The sequence below is a fragment of the Columba livia genome, chromosome Z (assembly GCF_036013475.1).
Source record: "Columba livia isolate bColLiv1 breed racing homer chromosome Z, bColLiv1.pat.W.v2, whole genome shotgun sequence".
NCBI classification, from domain to species: Eukaryota; Metazoa; Chordata; class Aves; order Columbiformes; family Columbidae; genus Columba; species Columba livia.
Window position 1 is genome coordinate 19,399,013 of NC_088642.1, and position 16,754 is coordinate 19,415,766.

A 16,754-nucleotide genomic window follows, 5' to 3' on the forward strand; every position below is an offset into this window, starting at 1 on the left:
AAGCAGTGATTTTGCTTGCCCAATCCACCCTGGTGCTACAGGAGCTAAGGAGTATCTTAATTTCACTGGCTGTGCACAGGCTACATTAGTACATCACATCACAAATCATATCACTCACACCCCTTTGTATCAACCTGGAAGAGTTTTTCATCTAGCCAGAGAATAATTTAGGCAGACAGAAATGGAGCCAAGGCTACTATTCAGTGTGGTGTGCTGCCCCAACACCTTGAACAGCCAAGGGGAAAGGGCTCTGCTACTGCCACTGTAGCAGCAATATGGAAATACTCCAGGAAATCTTCTTCGAAACAAGTCTTCCCAGAAGGCAAGCTGGCATTGCCTTTCAGCCTGTTATAAACCTAGACAGAATTATGTCCCTTCTGAGCACCCCAATGCAGAAACCTACTGAAGGACTCTCAATGCATCCTGGAACAGATCAGATCAACAAGGTGGTAAAATGGGGTTGGAGCTACCAGCCAGCTCCCTGAGAACCAAAAACAAGCACTCCAAGGTCCCAAGCTGTCATCCATCAACATCACCCTTGTCAAATAGCAGCTGACAGTAAGTTAGGCAAGGATGCTTTGGATAATGAAAATAAATCAGATTTTGACTCAGAGATGTCCTAAATTTTGGCCTAAATTGGATGTAGAATATTCTAAACCAGGATTTTATGAACAACAACACTGGCCCCACACCACCAAAACTCTGTCTTCATAACGGCCAAAAACATAGCTAAGGAAAATGGAGCACTTGGTTCTCATTAGCAGCAGTCTCAGCTTGCTGGTCTTATAACAGAGCTTTCCGAAAGGAACAAGCTCAAAACAAAGCCTTCAGGGCTAGGATAAAAAGAACAGCTACCCAAAAACTTTGGACTCCGTTGGGTGTTATCTGTCATTTTGCCTTAATAATAAGATAACATTGTTGCTGGCCACTGCAAGCAATTCCCTTGGATTTTAGGAATAGTGACATCTGGTAAAGGGGGAACAACAAACTAACTGCTTTTTGCCACAAAACCTCTCAGATTTTGGGGTGTCACTTATTGGTACTGCCACAGCACCAACGTTTATACACTCATTGAATTACAGGCTTGAAATTACAGAGAGTTGTTATCACACCTGCAAAACCACAGCCAGGCTGACCTGCCCAGCATCCACAGATTGAGGAGCTGCTGCTTTTATTCTGCTACATGGCAGAATTGGGAGGGACTGTCCCCCCGAAACTGCTGCCTCATTCACTACCCATTGGCAGCACAGGTCACGCACTTTGCAGGATTATAACTCAAGAGTGTTACCCCAAGGCCATCATGGCTTTGCAAGCCTGACAACTAAAGCAGCAGATAAATAACCAATGACTCTTCCTGTCAATGCTATATTCTCACCGGATGAATCTGTAAAGTGGCTTAGTTTGATGGGTTTGTTGTTTCGTTTCAGTATACAGGTTATTTCAGTTAGAACTTATTATGTGTTCCTACTGCAAGTCTCACTTGCTAGAGCACTTTCTCAGCTGATCTAAAATGGCATATTACTTCCCATGTCCATAACATGTGCTGGATTACCCAGGCTGCGGATCAACAGTTTCCTTTTAAAGAAGGGCCACTTTACTTGTTTCCAAAACTGTCCGCCCCCAAGATGAACCCCCTTTGGCATGAAAGGGAGCATTTCATGGCCTCCGGTTCATTGCAGCCTTAGGTATGAATGAACATTTGCATCCTCATCTTTAGCAGAAAAAAGTCTTTTTGCCTTTGCAAAGGGAAACGTGAGCAAGTCTGTCACCCACAAAGAGTAAAGCAGGGCCAGTAACTGATTTTACAGTATACAGCAGCCGAAATAAAAAAGCAAGAATAATCTATATCAATGCAATAGCCTTCATGTCTGATTTGAACTCTTAATGGTTTCAAGCTTTCTGAGACAGGAGACAGCACAAGAGAGCAAATGCAATAAAATCAAAGGGAATTTATTAAAATGAAGTTGTTTCAATCTGGAAAACACAAATGTTTTGCTTTGAAAAATTCCCAGACAACATTTAGCTGTCAAAAATGCTTCCCTCAACTTAAATGAGTCAACAAAAATAAGATGCACCTGTAAAAAAAACCTTCCGGTGCTGCTGAGTCTGTGTTCATTATTACTTAGAAGAGCAGTTTTAATCAAACCCAGGAAGACTCCTTTTTTAGCACAGACCCTCTGATGCTTATGACATACTATTTTTTGACACAACGACCCCTCCAGATTCTCTGGTGGATGTGTAAGTAGCATATGTAGGGTAATTATCTATTTTCTATTATCTATTTTTTTTTTTGTTACTTGTTTTCTACAGACCTTAAGAAGGAACCCAGGGCTCTCCCAGGGGCATAAATCAGTACCGACTGCAACCTGCATCATGTGTCACGACATGCAGCTGTGACGGCTGCTCTTCCACCCTTACCTCGCACCGGTGACGTCCACACCAACCATGAGCTGGCCGTTCAGAGAAAGGATCTCATCCTTCAGGCGCACTCTCCCACATTTCCCGGCTGGGCTGTTCTTTTTCAAGTCCGTCACCCAGATGCACCCGACATCGAGCACCGGCCCCTTATGTCCCTTCCTCTTCTTCCCTCCTCGACGCTTCTCCCCGTAGTCCCCCAGAGCAGGGATGTTCCCAAAGCTCAGCCCAAGAACCTCAGTTTTTCGCATCTCCTGGGCCAGGTACATGGTGCAGATCTCTGTATCGGAAGTCCCACAGCTCCCAGGTTGCAGTTTGCTCTCATCCACAGAGAAGTTGAGCTGGATGTACTCACTCAGCTTCTGGACAGCTGAGCGGCAAAGACGCTGCTCGGCACCCTCATCCCCCTCCCGACGGCTGTTCTGCAGCCACTGGCACAGGAGGGGCAGGAAGACCCCCGCGTTGTCCTGCGTGATGGGCATTGCCGTCCCTGTGCATCACCTCACAGCAGCTCTGTCCCCAGCCGGCTCCCCGGACCTTGGCTCTGCTGCCCACCGTGGCTCCCTGCAGCCCCTGGAGCCATGCTGGAGTGGGGCTGCAGACATAAAACAAGCCCCATCTAATCTCTCAGGGATATTTTTTGGGCTCCAGATGGCCAAAAGCACAGTCAAGGCAGGATGTTTGGTGTGAACAAGCTGCAGCTGGCCCGATGAAAAGGTCAACGGATGAAACAGTGGGGAGCATTTGTGGCTATCCTGGTACACCTGCTGTCACAGTCCCCACTCTGCTGGGAACGATGGCTCCTTCCCACCACAGTCACCACGCCGTCTTGTCCTGCAAGGGGAAAACAACATGGTTAGGAGTGCCAAAAATACTACAGGTGTCCAACAGCCCCAGCCCAGTATCCTGCCAGGGCAGGAGCCCAAAGCCGAGCTTGCACGGCTGGAGTCGCTCTCCTTCTGCGATTTACCACTTGAGGGCACCAGCTGCTCTTCTCAGCAAGGGAATAAAAGGTCACGATTAGCTCCTGACCTCCCCGGTGAAACGGGGAATTGATGAGAAGTGAGGATGCTCCTGCCACAGCTGCAGACCTGTCACCAGAGCAAAGGAGATGCTCCAGGCACATTCAGTCCAACCAAATCCACTCCAAGGACCACTGATGGAGCACAATGTGATGCTGGTCTCACCAGCACCTGAAGCTGGCTGATGCCACTGCTAAAGGCAGCTCTGCCCTCCTCCATGCCAGCGCTTTGAGGCTGGGATAGGCTTAATCTGGTTACTTCTCTGATTTAGCTCCCCACCAAGCTGCAAGAAGGATGGGCAGCAGCAAACACAAAGGGTGAGGACAGGCAATAGGGACCCTCCTCTTAATGGCAGCAGTGGCTTAAATCAGACTAAACCCACCCTGCAGGTAAAGCATCTAAGGGAGGTGGCTACCTGCTTCACAGGACAAGAGTTGTGCAAGTGAATTCCCTGGTTTCCTGCTATTCGGAGAGGGAGATTCACAGGGAGCCAGGAGGCAGGGAGAGCTGGCGGGTTAGCAAGCAGGGAGGGTGGCAAAGGGTTTGCTTTCTAGGATCATTAGCATCTATGAAACAAGGGAAAACCCTGATGTGAGTCAAGTCTGATTGACCCATTTCTTTTCGGGAGTTTTGAGCAGCAGATGCTGCTCAGTGAGCTGTGCACCAGGAAGGCAATAACTTTGAGCTTGCAGCCTGCACATCTGCTCCTGCAGACATGATGCAAGGCTCACATTAAGCATAAGAGTGTGTAGCAACATCCCATGACCCTGAGAGCACGATTATAAAGGGAGACTCTTGCAAAATGCTGCTGCCCAGAAGCTGGATCCAAAGTGCTCTGCCACATCCCTGGCTGCATGGCACTGCCTAGATGGACAGGAGTGACCCCAAGTGAGCTCAGACAGGGAGAAGGACAACACATCAGGGCTAGGCATGATGCTCCTAGGAGATCCCCAGTGTCTTCAGAAACAGAGCGATGTTACACCAGTGGTTGAACAGGGATGGACATCAGCTCAGGAAAGGAAGAACTGGCACACTGCTTAGTGAGAGGGACTTCTGAGTTAGGCTCAGGGTATGAGACATAGGGTACAAAACCAGAGGAAAGAACAAAAAAGCCACTTGGGAAGAGGTCTAAAAAGAAGGGGAAATAATACAACAGATTGACCAGGAAATAGGGTTAAATCCTCTGAATATCTTAGAAATCTAATGCAGAATTGGTGAATGTATTGCTTTTAACACAGGACTTATGTCATATTTCAGATCTCAGATTTCACTGAAGACTAAAGTGATGATTGACATAACTGGAACTTGCTGTAGTAAGACATAGATCTGGAATACTGATATAAAGATGCATAACTTACATATGGACTGGCAGAGAAAAAGCAGAGGCAGCATCTCTTGATATACCAAGGATGATGCATATACTCGCTCTGAGGTCCAGAACACAGGAGGAAGAACTGCTACATTTTCTGTTTAATAATACAAGGAGAAAAAAAAGCCATGGGGAAGAGTACAACAAACCCCAAACCAAGAAGATTAAATGGATCAGGCTGCCTGATAACAACTGATTCAATGGTAATGGGAGGGTACAAGCATGAGATATCTGCTAGGAAATGAAAGCAGCGGGAGACAGAGAGTCCTGGTGCCTTCAGAGAAACATCCTCGCAGAACCGATAGGTCAGGTAATCAGTAGGGAAGTGCCTTCAGAGAGGGATGTGTTTGGGGTAAGAATGTGGAAAGAAACTCGTGTAAGAGTGCCTGTGAAATGACAGGCTCTACCATATTCAAGGGACTGGGGAGAGCAAAACAGAAATGTCTGGATCCAGTACGTTAAAAAAACGCTAGGCAAGAATTCATAGATAAGAGTTTAAAGGAAAAAGAAATCAAGGTGAACTGTAGTTTCTCGAAGAAACAGTATTTTGTGCTTAAAAGACACAGGCACAATAACATCTCAATGCAGAAGAAGGATCAGAAGACTTGGCAGCATCATGAGCTTTTCATTTACCTCAAAGACAAGAAGAAAGAACACAAAAAGGTTACTGAGCAGGAGTTAAAAAATAGTGTGAACACACAGGCAGAGATATTAGAAACACGAGGGCATAAAAATGAAATGAAACTTGCAGAAGATAAAAAAAATGTTACCCTTTACATGTATATTAATACCAAGAAGACAGTCTGGGAAGCTGTTGCTCAAACAGAGAGAAAGTTATTGAAAAATGACACTGAAAAAGCTAACACCGGTTTGATTTTTTTGCTTTAGTCCTTGTTAAATTTGGATACTATGCACAGGGGATTGGTACAGTTAATACTACAACACATTATCACTACAAAGGTATACTGTCTTCTTCTCTGCCTGTTCCAGGGTGAGATCTCTGTCCAAGTCCAGTATATGCAGATGAGCAGGGTAGGACAAAACACCTTTTATATTCCCTACAAAACCAGCTGAAGCCATCTGAGGTACTTCCCTCCTGGTCACCCACGAGAGGTCAGACAGGTAAGGTGCCAGAAGCCAGGACGAAGGTAAGTGCAATGCCCGTCTTCAAGGGCAGAAGGAGAAGCAATAAAAGGAGACTACATCAGTCAATCTAGCTTCAATCCTCTGAAAAACTCTAAGACAAACAAAGAAACAGTTTATGGTAGATAACAAAAATATAAGCAGCAACGGATATAGAAGAGACAAGAAAAAAGATGTATCAAATCAAATTAATTTCTTTTCATAATGGAGAAGTTGTTAGATGTCATTTATCTGGGCTTTATTATAGCTTTTGACACCATTTCAAACAACTTTCTCATAAATAAACTAGAGAAACATGATTAAATGAGACTACTATAAAGCCATACCCAGGGAGTAGTTATTAATGATATTCTGCAACAACACAGGGACACTGTGACCAGAACTCTGCTGGATCTATATAGTCGAGTTCTGCTCAGCACATTCATTAGTGACCTGGACGATGAAAGAGAGCACTTATTAAATCTGCAGATTAAACGAAGCTGGGAGTGATTGCAAACACACTGGAGAACAGGATTAGCATCTAAAATCATCCTGGCAAAAATTAAAAATAAACCCAAAACATTGTGTAGAAACTAGGATAAAGTTCAGCAAGGACTAGTGCAGAGTACTCAAAAGGAAAATCACATGTATGTGGGGTTGGCTACATGGCAAATATTCAGAAAGAGAGGCAGGGTTTGTAGTGAATCATTCCTGTCAATAAAGTCTGGCTGCTGGGGGGCAAAAAGGCATCATTGTCCCAGGATGTGTCAAGAGGGACAAAGCCTACCAGGCTCACACAGGGCTGGGAAGGTCTCAGCAGCAAAACTGCCCACTTGCAGCAGAGCTCTGACATGACTACCCATCTAGAAAAGCTGACTTATTCAGATATACTCTAGAAATAAGGGCCTGCTAGTCTAAAAAGGAGAAAGCATTGCAGGTGGGGTGTGAGAACACAAGCTGAAGATCCTCATGTACTTCAAAATGCCCCACAGTTACCAGGAGGAAAAGAGCAATCTATTTCCCTTGCCCATGGTGGAGTGATGGATGTGAATCACACTGGGGTAGGTTTATGTTAGCAGTCAGGAAACAATAATAAAGAATACCAAAGCACAAGAGGACACTGTCTTGGGTGAGTGGAGTCTCCATCACCCATGGTCTCTGCAGTGTGTTAGACAAATACCTGCCAGGAGCAATGACTGAAGCCAACCTCTCTTGGGCTGACAGAGAGAGTAGATCTCACTATGTCAATCTCTCTTAATTTTTTCCTTCAGCATCATTTTCTGCTTTAGTGAGAGCACAGTGAGAAGTCATATAATGAGCAACATCCACTGAATCATGACAAAGACGCCGTTATCGTTGTCTCAACAACAAACATTGGTATGGCTCCCAGTAACGACACAGGGTTCAAAACAATTCAAGCTCTAGAGATGATCAGACCAGATCACCCTGTGAGGCCCTTTTTGGCCTAATAATTTAAGGAGTTTTGCTCTTATCCAATTAGTTTTGACATTGGGTTGACATGTTAAGGACTGCCCTTTGCAAACTATCCCCAGACCAAACGCAATGCCCCAGTGTCCATCCTGGAGAACTGGGGGCTCCTTCAAAGCAGCTCACAGTTTTAGCTCCAGAGTCTCCTAATCTCCTCTGCACTGGCCAAGGGCACAACTTGGTGTTGACTCCAGCTTCAATCCTGCAGTCAGCTGGGCAGGATGGGGCATTTAGAAGCATCTGCATCCCACACAAAACTCATCCATCTTTAATTTAGTGACATTGCTGGAGGGCTCTCCCCCTCCATGCACACACATCCCTCCAGAGACAGAGGATGACAGCCCACTCCACCCCACCAGAGGCAGGCAGCCTTCAAAATCCCATTCCTCCTTCCCACAGGAAAAACTGGGGGCATCAATACCCTGTGGGTTGCCTGTCTACAGCCCTGAGCTCACTGCAGAGCCATGACAGACACTTAGGATAATCAGGTAGATAATTATACAGTACTTTCAAGGGATTTTATTTTCTCAAACAAAGCCTTCTGTCTTCAAAAAAAAAAGACTCTTGACAAGCATAAATAGGAAATATTCCTTTCAGATGAAACAGGAGGTACAGAAGTGAGCTGAACACCTCTATGATGGTGAGAAGAGCAGCTCAGCCTGTCCAAAGCAAATGGGAGCAAAAAATAGAAAGGTGGCAAATTGTTCATCAAGGGAAAAAATAGATCTGCCTGATAAAAATGGCAAACTCCTTGCTACGATGAAATTGATTTTTGCCCTTGACTTCCACCAAAATAGACTCAAGACCCACAGGAGAAAATTTACTGGAGCTGCCACTACCTTGCTTACTTTTTGTAGGTGACATACCTGCCAAACCATCCCACTGCCTCACACGGAAAACAAGATGTTTTACAAAAGGCTCTGATTTTCTGCCTACCCTGGCACTGATACTTGGCTGGAGTAAACCCAGCCAGCACTGAGAATGGGCAGCCCTGCAGGGACACAAGTCATGTGTCCTGGGAACAGGAGTCCCTGTTCTTGAGGACAACTTTCCACCAAAGAGATTTTGTCCTCATTGCTCTGAATGCCTGTGAGGCTACTGATTCTCACTCTCTGGCCAGTGATTTAATCTTACAGCCCATCTGGGTCTCAGTGGGGTCTGTTGATAAAGTAAGTGGACTAAAATTCTGCAGACTCAGAACATCCCAACTGGAAAGATACTGGTGTGGGAAATCCTACTTAATTGACTGGGTGTGATATGGACACAAATGTTAGTCTTGTTCAAATGGTCATAATGGTGCAGAGACAGTATGACCACACAGTTTGAGAAGGACCCTCAAAGGGGTTTAACCCTTAGTGGTCTCTCAGTTTAGAAAGACCCACACCATGCTGAGTGTTGGTTTCAGGGCTCAGATTTACCCTCCTCTGCTGCAGGAGCCCACAGGGTGAACCCACAAACAACCACAGCATGGGGTAGGCACTCTCCTTTGCAGGAAGATGAAGCTTTTGGGTCAGATGCTCTCAAGAGGATCAAAAAGATGCTGAAGCAAACACCTTGAAAAAATATGGTCCCTTCTTACCAGCAATGCCAACAGCCCAAGTACCACTCCTCTCTGTTCAGCCACAGAAACAACCAGCCATTCTGCATGGCTGCAGCCTGCTCAGCCCAGGTATATACCTCTTCCCAAAGATGTGCCACCACCACCCAGCGAGCGGAGCACACCGGTCCCTCTCCAGCCAGCCACCAGCCACAAGGATCATGTTGGGTATCACCCAGTCTGGTCCCCAGCTATCACAGCAACCCTTTCTCACCCTCTACTCAAGAAAACCCATCAAATTTTAACTCAAAGTAAAGAGCATTTACATCTCTTCTCTTTTGCTGTCCCACCACACCGCATAGCTGGAAATGGTCTGTATTCCAGCATGGATGCACTCATAATCTGTGTATACCCACGGATGTGTAGCTTCTACAGCTCTCTGCTCTTCTTGATGTTTATCAGCTCTTCTCACCTTCATTCCTTGAGTACTTAACAATCAGAAAAATCAGCCTTTACCTGCCTTTCCACACAGCACTCTCATATAAGATGTGCTCTCAAAGGCTGAAATACCACTTGCGTAACTGAGCTGGATATCTCCTTCTACCTTCCTGCATCAAAGTTTTTAGTTATGGCTCAGGAAGTAACACACTGTTTTCTTCATCTCCAGCCTTTCCGTTTAAAATACCAAGTTAAACATAGGTGGCGTAGGTGAAGAGAAGTTGCTTCTTTTAGGCTTTCTTAAGGAAGGACTACTTTAGATAATTGCTTACAGAAGAATATGAGTATTTTCTTTAAGTGTATTGAGGCTGGAACTGTCAAAAAGCATATATGGATATTCAGGGCATAACCACAACTTCTTTTTTTTTTTTTTTTTTCCAGACAAGCTGAGCTTTTTCTTCCCACATTATACTCAAAGAAGTGATGTAAAGAGCTCCAACAATTACTTTCTCATAGGGGGAAAAGGAAATATAGAGGGTCATTAAAATGCCCCATTACTGATTTTTAAAAGGTGATTTATGCAAACAATCAAAGTGCAGTCCTCCGGGATAACCCCTCTGGCATTTCCAGACTAGTCTAGAACTCCAGAAAAACATACATACAGTTATTCCAAAAATTCTTTTCATCCCCTGAGTAAGATCACTTTAGAATTGCTTTAAAGGTTACACTTAACAGCTACTGTTAATCTTTTATATATAGATGAAGGCATCATGTGTGTTTTCAGCACCAGAGAAATAAATTCACTACCAACAAAAGACATTCATTTACTAATTTCTCTTCAAGTGTTGCTTTCATTTCTTCTAATTTTTAGTTAGCAACTAATAGCAAAAAAGTAACAAGGGGCTGGGGCAGGGGGGAAGCAAACCAAACCAAAACCACCTACGAGCTGAACTGAGGTTTTTCACTAAAAGACATGCAATTGCTAAAATATGGTTTTGTTTTAACGGTCTGAGGTCTGAAATTCTTCAGGACAGTAGTGAAACTGTTTTATTCTGGATTACTCAGTGGTGCAAATGAGATCTGGGCACACAGTTATGTTTCTGCTGAACTAGCTAGACTGCACATTTAGAGGTCAGCTTTATGCCAGCCGTAGGAAGACTACTGATATTTGACCTGGCAATAAAAATTTAAATCTTATGCTGGCAGGCTTTGAGAGATTTTGAACAAATTTGAATTGACAGCGAGTTTTATAGCAGTCAGCATTTTTTATCTCATGGCCTCAATGCTTTTAACCCAGCTGTAGGAGCCCTAAAGCTGGATTTACTGCATTGTCAAACCACAGCCACAGTTTTGACCTCAACACAAGTAACCAAGAGGAATACAGAGACATGAAAATTATCAAAACTGGGATTTATTTTCCTTAACTTCATCTGAATTCTCACCTGAGCTTGTCACCATGGGCTCACTTTCTGGCCAAAGGAGAGGAATGGGCACTCTTAGGAAATTATTATCTGACCTGTTATAGATCTTTATTTTCAGACTAGATTCATGACATCTTTCGAGCACACTTTCTGCTCCATTGCCTGAAAAATATGTAGCTAAGTCAAATAAAGATGTCTGAATATGATTAGATGGATTCTACTCTAAAACATGTAGTTAACCAGACAAATTGGGCACAGAATAAAAGAAATCTAACATAGCATAGCTAAATAAAAGCAGTGGCAAACTCTCTGTCAGCTCTTGCAGAAAGGTTCCCTGCAACGCTTTCTTCACTGCTTTGATTTTCAAGTATTTGTGTTGACTACATAAAAATTAGAAGATGTGAAAACATCTAAATCAAACCTAGTAATTGCCAAGATTTTTATAGTATCAGCCCAAGCTAGGCCTGAGAACAAAGAACATTTCACCAAAAGGACACTGAAATAGCCAAGTGTAGAAATGCGAAATCTGTGCAGGAAATCTTACACAATTGCTCAGGAGAAGCTGCCTCAGTTCTCACAAAACCCACCACTACCCCTTGGTAGGAGCTGCTTGTTACTCCTAGAGCCCTGAAGCCATCCCCTACCTCCTTCACCTTTAATTCCATGTCTATACAACTCCATATCACTGCTCTCCCACCTTCTTCTTTCCCATACTACCTAAGGACATTTCCCATCTACTCAGAAGTCTCCACAAGGCTTTAATCTCAGCTTTACACAGAGCCCAGACTTAAGGGTCTCCATAAACAAGTTTGTACAGAGAGATGCATTTCCAAAACATATTGTATGAAATGATACCAGAATTCAGGGTTCATGGTAGTTCCACCGAACCAGGAACATTATGGGATTTTACTGATACATTTTTACTGAATGTTATGAATAGCTGAACGCTGAAAAAGACATCTGTCAGCAACTAACAGTCAAACTTGGAAGCATGTTGTTGGTCAAAGCCTCCAGCAGCCACACCAAAGTCTGGCAGCACAAAGCCCATCTCACGCTGCATGTTGCTGCAATCTCATCTACGTTGAACTGGCTGATGTCACCTGGGTACAGCAAGTGCCATGTCTTTTGGGACAGTGAGGCAACCATGCAGGTAGCTCCTGTCTGAAAGGTGGGAAAACCAAAGCCAGTTGTTTTGGACAAGGTAAGAAAATGTGAAGCCAGGGCCGTGATGACGCAGATTCACAGTTTATGGTCTTTCATACATGAAACAACAACTGGGTTGTTTGACCTGTTCAGCGTAGTAAGGAAACCTTCCAAGCATACTTTTCGACCTGCCAAAACTGCTATGGCACAAGAGGAGATCCAGAGACAGGCACAGTGAGCTTTTAAACTGGAGAGACTGCCTGGCTCTAACCAATGGGCTGTATTTTCCACCATCATTCAGATAAATTAAAAACAAGACAGCAGGGGAGGAAGCATCCATCTGGCCATCCATTATTAATGAGAGGATCAAATCTAAAACTCTTTCTGACACCAACACAGAAGGCCTTTAGTACAATCCATTCTCTTTAGTCCTCACCCTCTTTTTACACAAACCGTCTCCAGCAGACAGCCTCTTCTTCGGGTCCAGGTCAGGTGGGACAATGGAAAAGCTTTGCAATCTCTAAATGACTTTTTAAAATCTTTCCAATATTCTTTTACGCTGGATGTACTTTGAGTATTGAAGGAACACAGGCTTGCCTTTATGCATCCTTTTAAACCAGAATGAAATTACTTATTTCAAAGACAAGACTGAAAATCAGCTAATTCTCACATAATCCGGTGTCCCAGACAATATATCAAAGCAAACTTTTATAGCTGTCAGATAGTTAAAAATATCTGTCTACCTATGTGCCCCTTAAAGACTATTCAGTTCTGTGGCAGAACAGAAAAAGCTTGCTTATTGCAAGCTTGTTGAATGATGGAAGAGCTCTATTTAAAGAGTTCCTTGAAGAATGGCGCCCATTCAGTTCTGCAATTGTTCAGCATCCTCTGTATGCCAACATGCCTAATCATCCTTTGGATCTCTTCCATTTGCTGAACAGTTCAGAGCTGCTGCTGGGAAGCACCACTGTGAATTTTCAGAGTATCCAGAATTTGTTTCTGACATCATTTATAGAAGCAAAAAGCTGGAGTAACATAATTAAAGTCAGTGATGCTTTTCTGGATTTACTTTACAGTTGTGTAACCACAGCAGAAATCTAACTTTAAGAATGTAGATTCCTAGAAACATCCCTTTACCAAGTTTTAAAATAGCACAGCTCTTTCTCTCTCTCTCACACACACACAGAGAGAACTAGTCAAAACTACAGACATATAAATAACAGAGTTAGACTTCAAATTTACATTTAGACACCTAAATAAGTGACCCAGTTTTCAAAAGTGCTAACTGATGTCACTTACTCCTATATGACCTTGAAATAAGCACTCACCTACCTACACCTTGATAGCCACAAACCCACATTTCTCAGTTGCAAGGCTTTTGAAGAAAAGGACTGGACTTCCATGTAACATTTTGAACACTCCTATAGGAATTTACTGCACACCCCCATTCTTTCTGAAAACAAAACTTACAGAAAATAAGAGACAAAAAAGGCTTTGTATGTCTGTAATTATTTTTAAATGCTTCCACTCTTCTCAGGACCTTCCTGTGGGAAAGACCTCTGCGATCGTTATTCATAAAATAAGAAAATGCAAATAACATGTTACGTTTGAACCACATTGTCTGCAGTAGTCATGAATCCAGGATTACAAACAAACCACAAACATCTGATGTTCTAATACTGCAACTCTGTATTAAAAATAAAAGTGCCTGAGAAATTGTTTAAATTAATTTTTTTATGAGCACCAAGAAAACATACAGCTTAAAACCCTGCAAACTGAATACAGTTGAAAGATGGACTGATGTAATTTTACTGTCTCACAGGAAAGCCAACAATTAAAATAATTTTTTTTTTAAAAGGCATGAAAGAAAAAGGAAGCTGTTTTCTATTATCTCCTAACTCTGAATTAAGACCGGCAAAATTATTATTATTAACAGATTTAACAAGACATATTTCCATATCGCTATTCCTCAAATCCATTAATCAACTTTAATCTGACCTGAGCATTAGAAATAATTGTCAGCCTACTGTGAGTGCTCCCAAGCAACTGTGCCAAGTAGAGCTTAAGAAGGGACTTTCAGGGAGGATCCTTCCTATCTTGGCTTTGCCAGATCACATAACACTTCTACCTTACTTACCATCACCAATAGTCTCTTTCACTTCCCAGTAAAATTTATGTCCTTGAAACCTGCGGATGTTGGGATAACGGTTTACATCTCTATCACCAATATCTACCCGGAGGCAATAACAACATTTGCTTTCAACACTAGATAGTCACACATCACTCATTCTCCACGAGGGGTCAGTTTAGCTGTGTGAAGCCCTTTGACACACAGGCAGAGCTCAGCTTTTCTCTGCACAGCCCTGACAGACAAGAAAGAGCATGCATGAAGCCAGCTACCCATCACGACCTTCGGGAGTGCATCTCAGACCAGGAGATCACTCTGACCACAGCTAGCAGCATGGTGCACCTGAAATGCAGGACTTCCACAGCTGCAGGGTCAGTGTCTGCACTCTGCAGTTGTAGTTTAGCTCCTATTCCTACTCTCAAGTGAATGCAGAAGATTTTGTGGCAAAAGGGCTCATCTGTGACCTCTGAAGGACACAAGCCACTAAACCATAACCCTGCCATTCCTCCCTCTGTCCTCTTAACCTCCAGCTGAACTACAGCAGCTTCCCAAAGCATGCAAGGCAGACTGTGTTTTTCTTTCCCAAATTGAAGGTTAACCCTGCTGGTAGAAACTCGCTGGAAGCAGTGAGCTGTCACCTCTCAGAAATAAGATACTGCTGATGCTGATGCTGACCACAGCATCCATTTCCTTCTGCAGACAGACCTCTCGGGCCGGGGATTCGGAGCCTCAAACCACAACACGGTCATCGGGAGCAAACACACTGCATTCAGCTGCCTTAACAACAGCTGAACAACACCAAGAAAGCCTGTGTGACCCCAGACAAAGCCTCCTCTGACCTTCCTCAGGTAACATGTGATCGTGCTTTTTGAGGCAGCCAAATTTTGTGACTGCTTTTGAGGTTTCACACAGCCAGGCCTAGGATGGTCCTTTGATTCCAGCAATAGCTGAACAGGATAAAAGACTGCAGCCTTAGGTCCAGTTACTCTTAAACATGTTGGTTTTTGGCTGACTGAAAATTATCTATTAAGGTAAAGAAGGGGGGAATGCAGCCTAGAGATAGAGCAAGTTCACGTTGTTAGAATTACGGGTTTTTTTCAAGCTTTTGACAATTAGTTATTTTCTGCCAGGACCGTAGGACCTACATCCAACCAGTAGAGCTTGTGTTCTCGGGATAACTTCAGGAGACACGTGCCTCCTAGAAGTCTCCATACAAGCTTCAGCAGAGTCCAGATGCCACAACCCAGAGGCACATTGTGCAGGAAGCTATGCAGCTTCACTCTTCAGGGACCCCTGTTACACCGCATTTTGGTGAGGAGACTTATTTTTTACCCATTCACACTACATACGGTCTCACTAAATCTTCACACAGTCTGGTGAAAATGTTTCCAGCACAGAAGCTGATGCATGGTAGTTCCAATGTAAACTTTTGGTGCTTTAAAATACTTCAGTGCTGAATTAAGCCCCAATTAAAAATACATTAAAAATGTTATGGTCTACAAATAATGATTCAATGCTTTGCTTAACCACGTGTTTTTATGCAGTCATCATCTCTGCAAAGACAAGGAGCAAAGTCTTGCCTTCAGGCATTTTAAATATTCAAGTTTGTGAGCCAGTGTTCTTATTGGTCCAAAAGAACAAAAGAATGAGTCAATTTGGAGCAAACACATGTGATAATCTTTACCATGCCATACACTACTGGTATATTGCCCATACACTGGACTTAAAGAAGCATCATAAGCACTTTCATGTATTATGCTGTTCAGATGTGTGTCACAGCAGATATATGAAAGAAGCCAGGTGGGCTTTCTGAGACATGCCAAGGTTTTAAGAACACATGACAAACCGCCTCCACCACGTAAGTCCTCTTCATAATAATTCTTTGTAACAAGATATAACCACTAAAAGAAAAAGACACAAAATATAACCACTAAAAGAAAACGACACAAAACAGAACCACCACACATCCCTGTTTTCCCCCAAAACCTTCCACCATTAAGCTCAAGCTTCAAAGTCAGCCTCATTAAAACCAGAGTTTTTAAAACTAAAAAAGTGCTACTGCAATATCAGACTCAAATATTATAAATTAAATACACTTCATTTTTAAATAAAAAAACAAGAGTAGTGTAGGCAAAAATCCAGATATTGAAAACTAAAGCACTAATCCTTCAAACACTTAAGCAGCTATGTGTAATATTGCTCATATCAGCAGATTTACAATGCATCTGTTTTATCTTGTTCTTAGAAACACACTTGGGATCAGGAGCTAAAATATGTATATGTTGTCCCCAGAATATTCCCAAAACCTCTATGATACATATTCAATAATCCACCTGCATTTCAGCACAAGAAAATCCATCCCATGTCTTCATATTCAAAAACACTTTTCTTAAACACTTTCAGCTTCAAAGCCATCACAGCATCCCAAGACATTAAGATCCTGCCAAAAAGAGTGATTTAATAGCCACATCACTGCACTATTTATCTAAGCAAAAAAATCAGTTTTAGTACTGTGATGATTAACATTTCATTAGTAGCAGCCCCCAGGCAAGAAAGACCCAGCATCAACGAGAAAAACAGTAGACAGAGAATTACTCTGAAAATTGCAGCAAGAACCGCTCTTCCCAAGCAGGAAGGCTCATGAGGAGTTGCCAGCAAGCACTGACAACCC

The 16,754-nt window shown here is 43.1% G+C and overlaps 1 protein-coding gene across 7 annotated transcripts in view; it reads right to left on the reverse strand.

Annotated features, from left to right (window-relative positions):
• PDZD2 (PDZ domain containing 2) overlaps nucleotides 1-16,754 on the reverse strand; it is a 206,103-nt gene that overhangs the window by 141,090 nt on the left and 48,259 nt on the right. For all 7 annotated transcript variants that reach the window (XM_065047500.1, XM_065047499.1, XM_065047494.1 and 4 more), the window contains one exon: nucleotides 2,419-3,249. In XM_065047500.1, the coding sequence (XP_064903572.1) occupies nucleotides 2,419-2,897 (479 nt within the window). In that variant the 5' untranslated portion in view covers nucleotides 2,898-3,249. The remainder of the gene's footprint in view (nucleotides 1-2,418; nucleotides 3,250-16,754) is intronic.